Source organism: Mizuhopecten yessoensis, unplaced genomic scaffold, assembly GCF_002113885.1.
Source record: "Mizuhopecten yessoensis strain PY_sf001 unplaced genomic scaffold, ASM211388v2 scaffold3229, whole genome shotgun sequence".
NCBI lineage: Eukaryota > Metazoa > Mollusca > Bivalvia > Pectinida > Pectinidae > Mizuhopecten > Mizuhopecten yessoensis.
The window spans coordinates 2,257,313-2,266,744 of NW_018404940.1; the positions used below are offsets into that span (position 1 = coordinate 2,257,313).

Genomic DNA, 9,432 nt, shown 5'->3' on the forward strand with positions numbered 1-9,432 from the left:
TCTTCTTCAGAAGTTGCTTGACATATTTTTCCCTGTGATCTTGTAAGTAGGTCAATGTCATTTTCCTTCTCAAATTGGTTAGCTCTATTCCAAAAAGCTACCAGCCAAATCTTATGAATCCATTCCTTTTAGTTCTCAAGAACAAATCCATTAAAATGTTGTTGACCTCTGTGACCTCTAAAGTAGGTTGAGGTCATTTTCATTTGCAAACTTTGGTGAGCTCTATCCCGGGAAGTCACCAGCCAAATATTATAATTTTATGCCTTTTAATTCTTCAGAAGAAGCTGTTTGAACTGTTTGACATATTTGAACGCTGTGACCTTGAAAGTAGGTCAAGGTCATTTTCATTCGCAAACTTTGTTTGGCTCTTTCCCAGGAAGCCACCTGCCAAATATTAAGATTTTATAACTACCAGTTCTTCAGAAGAAGTCGTTTAAAGTGTTTGACATATCTGCCTCATGTGACCTTAAAAGAAGGTCAAGGTCATTTTCATTCTCAAACTTTGTTCGGCTCTTTCCTAGGAAGCTACAAGCCAAATATAGAGATTATATACCTTTCAGTTCTTCAGAAGAAGTCGTTTGAAGTGTCTGACACATTTGACTCCTGTGACCTTGAAAGAAGGTCAAGGTCATTTTCATTCTCAAACTTTGTCGGGCTCTATCCAAGGAAGCCATCAATCAAAAATAAAGATTCTATACCTTTCAGTTCTTCAGAAGAAGTCATTTGAAGCTTTTGACATATATGACCCCTGTGACCTTGAAAGTAGGTCAAACTAGTTTTCATTCTCAAACTTTGTTGGGCTCTATCCCAGGAAGCCACCAGCCAAATATAAAGATTATATACCTTTCAGTTCTTCAGAAGAAGTCGTTTGAAGTGTTTGACACATTTGACCCCTGTGACCTTGAAAGAAGGTCAAGGTAATTTTCATTCTCAAACTTTGTTGGGCTCCATCCAAGGAAGCCATCAGCCAAATATGAAGATTCTATACCTTTTAATTCTTCAGAAGAAGTCGTTTGAAGTTTTTGACATATTTGACCCCTGTGACCTTGAAAGTAGGTCAAACTAATTTTCATTCTCAAACTTTGTTGGTCTCTATCCCAGGAAGCCACCAGCCAAATATAAAGATTCTATACCTTTCAGTTCTTCAGAAGAAGTCGTTTGAAGTGTTTGACACATTTGACCCCTGTGACCTTGAAAGTAGGTCAAGGTCATTTTCATTCTCAAACTTTGTTGGGCTCTATCCCAGGAAGCCATCAGCCAAATATGAAGATTCTATACCTTTTAGTTCTTTAGAAGAAGTCGTTTGAAGTTTTTGACATATTTGACCCCTGTGACCTTGAAAACAGGTCAAGGTCATTTTCGTTCTCAAACTTTGTAGGGCTCCTACCAACGAAGCTTTCAGCCAAATATCATGACTCTAGGCCTGTCCTTTCTTCAGAAGAAGTTGTTTAAAGGAAAAGTTGACGGATGAGGACGGACGGACGACTGACGCCGCGCCACGGCATAAGCTCACTTGGCACTTCGTGCCAGGTGAGCTAAAAAGTAATTATGGGGAAACAATATGTACGTCATGTGTAGTTGTCTGTAGTATATAAATATACCACACGACATCTTCTGTCTTCTTACATCATAAGCCTACCTTTACAATGTAACATTTGTTTTCAATACTCACTCCTTGTTTGTCATTGGTTTTCTAATTAAGTCTGCATACCAGCTTAAAGAAGGGGGATTCTAAGTACAAACTACCATTAATGCTATCATTATATATCACTGCAGACATGAGTGCCAACATAATTCTAACAAAAATTTACACAAGATTTGGTTGCAAACACCAATATTTGAAAACATTTTTTTTTTTTTTTTATCTAAGATTATAGAGACTATATGTGTACAAAGCAATACACCTACTTATAACGTACTGGTGTATTACCTAAACTTCAAAGGTAAAATTGACATCTCTTGATTTATCGTTTTTTGAACTTATGTACGTACATGTCTACCAGGATGTATCAACACTACAGACTTCAAAACTGATTTCTCCAAGGCTAATATATAGGAATACATGTTCGAACAATGTTTCCTCTGATAAAAATATGCTTCATATACTATATGTATTTTTTCTTTCTTAGTTTAAAACACCCTCAGACATTGCTGCTAGCCTGGGTCCTAAATTTCAATAAATTTGTATCTACACTAGTACTCCTGTATGTAAATAGGTATACAATTGTATATCAAAACCAGACACTGTCGTTTTCCTAACCTTGTTTGTGAGATCGACCCTTTACTGCTCATATGTATGAGCTGCTAGTATTCAGCAATCCTGATATTGAAAGGTTAAATAAGATTTTGAAATGAACATGCCTCTTAACAATGTAAAAAAAATCTAAGATTTAAATTAATAAGATTTAGCTTTTGTGTTGTAACAGGAATGGGTGCTTCCACTAGGGATCGAACCAGTGACCCCTAGCTTCCCAGCCATCTGCTCTACCGATTGAGTGTGTGTACGGTTTTAAAAGTAGAAACTATTCCTTTCAGTGTCATGTAACATTTACTTTGGATCCATTTCAAGGAAATTTTTACAGACAGGCAGGAGAGTTCTTCTCACTAAAATATTGATTCTAGAGGCAAAGTAAACTGCCTAGGAGTATGGGGGCTTACCATCACACCCCTAGCCTTAAGATTTAAGTCACCTGCAGACATGCCACAATGAGCTTGGGGACCTCCCTGTGCTCGCACCGTATCTCAGACTTTCCAATTCACTTCGATCCAGCTGCCTGAGACTGAACTCTGTCCTGGGGAGCTCACCCTTAAACCTACTCCAATCGGTCAAGTCCACACTTTATAAGGTAATCTGGATGGAACTCTCTAGTCACAAACATTATATTGGTGAAGGCCGTGTTTTATCACGATTCGTTTCAAGACACAGTGTCAACAATTGCCATGCTTCTAAGGAGCAAATTAAGTCCCTAGACTTTCTTACCTCCATCGATTCCAACATCCAATCATAATGGACAATTTTGAAAGCTCTACATCATCATCAGAAAGTATTTTTAAAAAGGAAAATAAATGAATGCCAATTGTTAAAATAATTATATGTATTCAAGCAGTATAATGAAACAAGCATCATGGAATAGTACAAAGTACTTGTTGCTCTTTTATATCTCATACCGTAAAATCAATCACCCTATATCTGTATTTGATGTGTAAGTCAGTTGAAAAAGATCTGAATAACAATTGATATTGAACCCAATCAACACTGTCAATTTGATATGCTAGAGGATGGCATAACAATCATGTATATTACTTTCATAAATGGGGCCCAGTTTTTGGAAGACACTTTTTAAAGAATCCTTCATTGCATTTAATGCATGTTTCCCCGCAATTACATGTTGTCAGGAAATATTTAACTTGCAGCTAATCAGGTTCGAACACTTCCTGATCACTTCACAAAATATCTACAGACCTTCCTTTTTCCCAAGTTTGACCTGAGTATTTCTACTACGGGTATATATATATATATATTTGTTTGTTTGTTTGGGTTTGACGTCCTGTATTAACAGCTATGATTATAAGGAAGTGCCAGGTTTTGGTGCTGGAGGAAAGCTGAATTATCAAGAGAAAAACCATCAACTTGCAGTCAGTACCTGGCGACTGCCCCACTTGTGTTTCGAATCAAAGACCCAGTGGTGGAGGGATACAGCTAGTGATCATAGACAATCAGACACCTTAACCACTCTCCCGCTCAGCCCCCTATACATATCTACCACCTTAACCACTCGCCCGCCGTGGCCCCTATACATATCTACCACCTTAACCACTCGCCCGCTCAGCCCCCTATACATATCTACCACCTTAACCACTCTCCCGCTCAGCCCCCTATACATATCTACCATCTTAACCACTCGCCTGCCGTGGCTCCCTATACATATCTACCACCTTAACCACTCGCCCGCCATGGCCCCCTTTACATATCTACCATCTCAACCACTCGCCCGCCGTGGCCCCCTATACATATCTTTAAACATCATTACACCTGATAAAAGTATGATCATGTTTACGTAATTTATATGAAACCATTGTGTACGATTTCATGGAGAAAAGTGAAATGATGTAAAATAGATTTTGAACGAATTAATGAAAATTTGCTCGATGGAAAATTAACTGTAGTTCCTGTGTATGACAATGTTACATGGATTGGAGACTGCATGTTGTTCATTCTTACCTCGTCACTCTCTGATGGGTCAACGTTTCCATTCTGGTCATCGTCTATGAGGTGGTGGATCTGTTGGATGGCTGCGAATTCGTCTGTCTCATCTTTGAGTGGCCTGCTGTGACATCTCTTGTCATCTGGCCGACACGTGTCTGAAACAGCATAGAGAAACATTCAACAACTTCTAAAAGGAAGTACAAAATGTTCATGAACTCAAAACAATTTTAAGAAAATATACTGGAAAACTCATAGCTTTAATCATTATTCTGCAAAAACAACCACTTAATGTTTAGAATAAAACACATTCCTGGTTTAAATACATACATGTATAGTCACCACTGCACATCTTTTTTAACAAAGAGCCATAAATCTATATATACATGTAGAAGGATACAGGACACATCCTGCCAAGTGTTTTTATTTACAAAATTTGGAAATTGTAGGCGACAAGGCTGAAGCGTACAGTGAATATGGTTATATATACCATGGACAAAATATTTTTTTATTGTAATGTATGGTGAACAAAGGGTCATAACTCTGTGTACATACACACCACCAAATTTTAGTATGACAATAATACGCCATACCAAAAGGTACTCGCATAAAAAGTTTACCAATTGTAGCTTAGATAGCAAGATGATATCAGATGGACGTACATGTGGGAAAAAAGGCCATAACTTGGTGTATATATATACTGGTGCATGAAACTTGATTTCAATACCAGGCATTACAAGATTTATTCATATAAAAAAATTGATAGTTGTAGGTGGAGGAGTATATATATAAAATAAGTTCTGAAAAAACTCTCTAACTCGAGAGCAAAATAGTACATGTCCCATCCAATAGTACTATTGGAGCACTAATAAGTTCTACGAAACATAAAATTATATTTGCATGAGCCTGTCGTCAGATGTATTATACATTTGACATATTGTATAGACTAATTTTTATATTCTGTAATATAGATGAAGTGTTGCACTGAAGTTAAATTGTAAATATTGACATTTTGTTCGGCTGTTACCCTATATATAGATCTCGATTAAATACACAGGTCTGACACTAGATGAATATCAGACAGGTAATCTACATGTGTTAATTGAGAGTGACTCATGACTCAGGTAAAGATGAAAAGATGGATGGTTGCTGTGGGACATACCTGTAGGTATTAAATTACCTGTAATTTAGAAACAGGTAAGATCTACAGGTAGGGTTATACATTCCCAATCTACAGCTCAAGACTGTTGTGTACAAGTTAACTTTCACTGTTCACCATATATATTCTTAAGTCTCTTGGTCAATATTCACATACATGTATATGTGTGAGCTTAAGAGTTTCTCTTTTAAATAACCAATAAAGACAGGTTTAAACAATATTAACTGAACATTTTTTGCTGCATAGGACTTTAAATGTGTTGTGTTTCTTATTCAATTCATGAAATGTGTCAAGAAGCTTTCATTTAGAAAGGTCACATGGATACATGTATGTTAATTAATATCTGCTGAGCAACAATGGAAACTTTGGGCATGTATGAAATGAAAGCAAATTCAAGAACCATTTATCAAAGCATGAAAACTTTATTCTTATATTCCTAAAAGCATATAACCTCTGACCATCATCAAATGTTCAATGTTGCTATTCTGCCTTAATGCTTATTATCTTCAATACAATGTCACAATGGCTTATAACATACATTTTATCACTGTTGTTGTAGGGAAACATAGGTCTTTGTTTCCCCTCAAGTATTGACATGCTTCTGGAAAAATATCATTACCCTGGACCTTTTGGTTATACAGAACAAATCATTTAAAGATTTAAACATATATTGACCACTGTGACCTTGAATATGGGCGAAGGTCATTCACTTGGTAGTCCTTCATCCCAGCATGTTTAATGGCCAAATATCCTCACCCTTGGCCTTTTGCTCCATTCAATGGTTTAAAACATATTTGACCCCTGTGACCTTAAAATATATATGTCAAAGTCATTCATTTGAACTTGGTAGTCCTTCATCCCAGCATGTTACTGGAATTATCCTAGGCCTCTTGGTTATTCAGAAGAAGTTGTTTAAAGGTTTAGAACATATTTGACCCTGTGACCTTGAAAAAAGACGAAGGTCATTCATTTGAACAAACTTTATAGCCCTTCATCCCAGCATGCTACAAGCCAAATATCATCACCCTAGGCCTATTGGTTGTTCAGAAGAAGTTGTTTAAATGTTTAATACATATTTGCCCTCTGTGACCTTGAATATAAGTCAATGTCATTCAGTTGAACAAACTTCATCCCAGCATATTACTGCCCAAATATCATCACCCTATGTCTCTATGTTATTCAGAAAAAGTTGTTTAAAGTTTTCAAACATATTCGACCCCTGTGACCTTGAAAGTGGGTCAAGGTCATTTATTTCAACGAACTTGGTAGCCCTTCATCCCAGCATATTACTGGCCAACTATCATCACCCAAGGCCTCTTGGTTATTCAGAAGAATTTTTTTAAATGTTTTTAACATATATGACCCCTGTGACCTTGAATATAAGTCAAGGTCATTTATTTGAAAAATCCTGGCTGCCCTTCATCCCAGCATGTTACTGGCTAAATATTATCACTCTATGTCTCTTGGTTTTTCAGAAAAAGTTGTTTAAAGTGAAAAGTTGACGCCGGACGGAGCCGCACGATGCCATAAGCTCACTTGGCCCTTCGGGCCAGGTGAGCTAACAAGAATCATAATGGAGGTGTACATGTGGTGGCTCTGTCATTTTTTTCTGGAGCGACTTCCCATAATAGAAACATGATCATGGAAACTTGAGTGTATGAGGGTGACATAATGTGTATCTCCATGTCTTGTCCAATCAGACAGTCTTCTCTTCACTACATATTCGAAACAAACAACACAACGAGCAAATCACATTTGCCAGACCAACCTGTCGTGAAGATAGAGAAAAAAAAATGTGTGACTGCACTGGTAGAACGACAGCTAGAGAATGAACTCACCCCCTGTACGCCACGAGTACACCGGCCCACTGGCTGCACGGGCCGCTCGTGCCAGAGAAGACAAATAATTCCCTCTATACTCCGAACCGCGGGAATATTCAAATATTGCAAGCTGTTATATACATGAGATTAGTAAAATTGCTAATTCACTGCACAGTAACTTAGTCACATTGTAAACAAGAGGCCCAATGGGCCTGCATGCATCTCTCACCTGGTATAAATCTCACAATTGTAACCTTAAAAGTGATTTAAAGTAAAACTACAGGCAAAATATTCATTCAAAAGAACCTGTTATTTTTTTTTAAAACATTTCACCCCTATTATTGAAAGTCGAACAAAGTTATTATGTTGAACAAATTGTATAGCCTTTCATCTCAGGATGCAACTTGCAAAGTATCAACATCCTGGGACCCATGGTTATTCAGAAGAGGTTGTATAAAGATTTTAATCAAATTTGACCCCTGTGACCTTGAATATAATTCAAAGCCATTCACTTTAACAAACAAAGTAGTCCTTGATCCCAGCATGCTACTGACTAAATATCAACATCCTGAGCCTTTTGGTTATTTAGAACAAGTTCTTTAAATATTTCCAACATATTTGCTCCTTGTGACCTTGAATATGAGTCAAGGTTATACATTTATACTAACTTGGTAGCCCTTGATCCAAGTATGCTACTGACTAAATATCATCACCCTGGGCATTTTGGTTATTCAGAAGAAGTTGTTTAAGATTTTAACATATTTGACACCTGTCACCTTGAATATGGGTGAAGGTCATTCATTTGAACAAACTTTGTAGCCCTTCCTCTCAGCATGCTACTGGCCAAATATCATCACCATGGGCATTTTGGTTATTCAGAAAAAGTTGTTTAAAGGTTTGTTTAAGACAATTGACCCCTGTGACCTTGAATAAATTGAAGGTCATTCATTTGAACAAACTTGGTAGCCCTTTACCCAAGCATGCTACTGGCCAAATACCATCTCCCTTGGCAGTTTGGTTATCGAGAAGAATATGTTTAAAGTTTTTAACATATTTGACCCCTGTGACTTTGAAAATGTTTTTTTAACAAACTTTGTAGCCCTTCATCCCATTTTGCTTCTGGGCAAATTTCATCACCCTAGGCCTTTCGGTTATTAAGAAGAAGTCGTTTAAAGTAAAATATTGACTCCGGACGGACAGCATGGGACGGACAGATGACGGACGCCGCGCCACTTCGTGCCAGGTGAGCTAAATAAACATAACTATATAACTGCTTCATATTTAAATTTCACTAAAAGATTTTACATAAAGCATATATTTGTCAGCTATTTCCTGTCTACATGTGACGATTAAAACATCAGTTTTTGGATGATGGATTCCATAATATTTTTGTTTCTGCTGTCATGTGATGAGAGTGCATCATAATATGACAGTTGATGGACACCAGCGCAGCGACCATGTGAGGAAGGTCACATGATCCTGACCCTTCAGTTGGAAATTCATATGAAGTACTACCACATAGCTACATCTGTATACATAAAGTCAAGGACATCTCTTGACTGCCTGCAGGGGTATATTAGTACATGTACACTGAGTAATCAGTATGAACGTGCCACATACTGTACTATATTCAGTACATTTCAATTTTGAAAATCAAAGACAATGAAAATATGATTTGGGGTTGAAATCCTTCAAATATGTGTGTTTTAATTAAAAATAATCTCCAAAAAGTACATGTGCATTTCTGTTTACAGTTTCCGGAAATAAACAGAAAAAAGTGGACTGATTCTGAGAAGGCTTCACTTCGGTTGTATGTGAAAGAAAATCCTGTACCCACTGAAGGTGTAAACAAATATTGGAATAGATGTGCTGACTACATCAATAACAAGAGGCCCATGGGCCTTAACGGTCACCTGATATATTTATACAGAGAGTTGATTTTGTTTTTAACATGTACAGAAATATTATTCAAAGTGACAAAAAAACAATAAAACCACCTTATTCAATATCTAGCATACAGATTTAAGACTAAAAAGTATTTGAAACTAGCACCTCTGATTCTAAACAAGGAAAATGAAGAAATTTTAGCACACTGACTCCTTTGGGCCCCACCCTACAGCCCTTGGGGGTAGGGCTGGCTCAAAATTTTCAAAGTATCAAACTGTCAACTCAAGGTTATAATTCCAATCAAGTTATTAACATGTAATATTCAAAGTATCATTTGCCATTATAAACCATAATAAATTTTG

General features: G+C 37.0%; 1 protein-coding gene across 2 annotated transcripts in view; it reads right to left on the reverse strand.

Moving 5' to 3' along the window:
- Positions 1 to 9,432, reverse strand: part of LOC110447172 (stromal interaction molecule 1-like) — a 96,812-nt gene that overhangs the window by 64,196 nt on the left and 23,184 nt on the right. For both annotated transcript variants that reach the window (XM_021492689.1, XM_021492688.1), the window contains exon 2: positions 4,223 to 4,362. In XM_021492689.1, the coding sequence (XP_021348364.1) occupies positions 4,223 to 4,362 (140 nt within the window). The remainder of the gene's footprint in view (positions 1 to 4,222; positions 4,363 to 9,432) is intronic.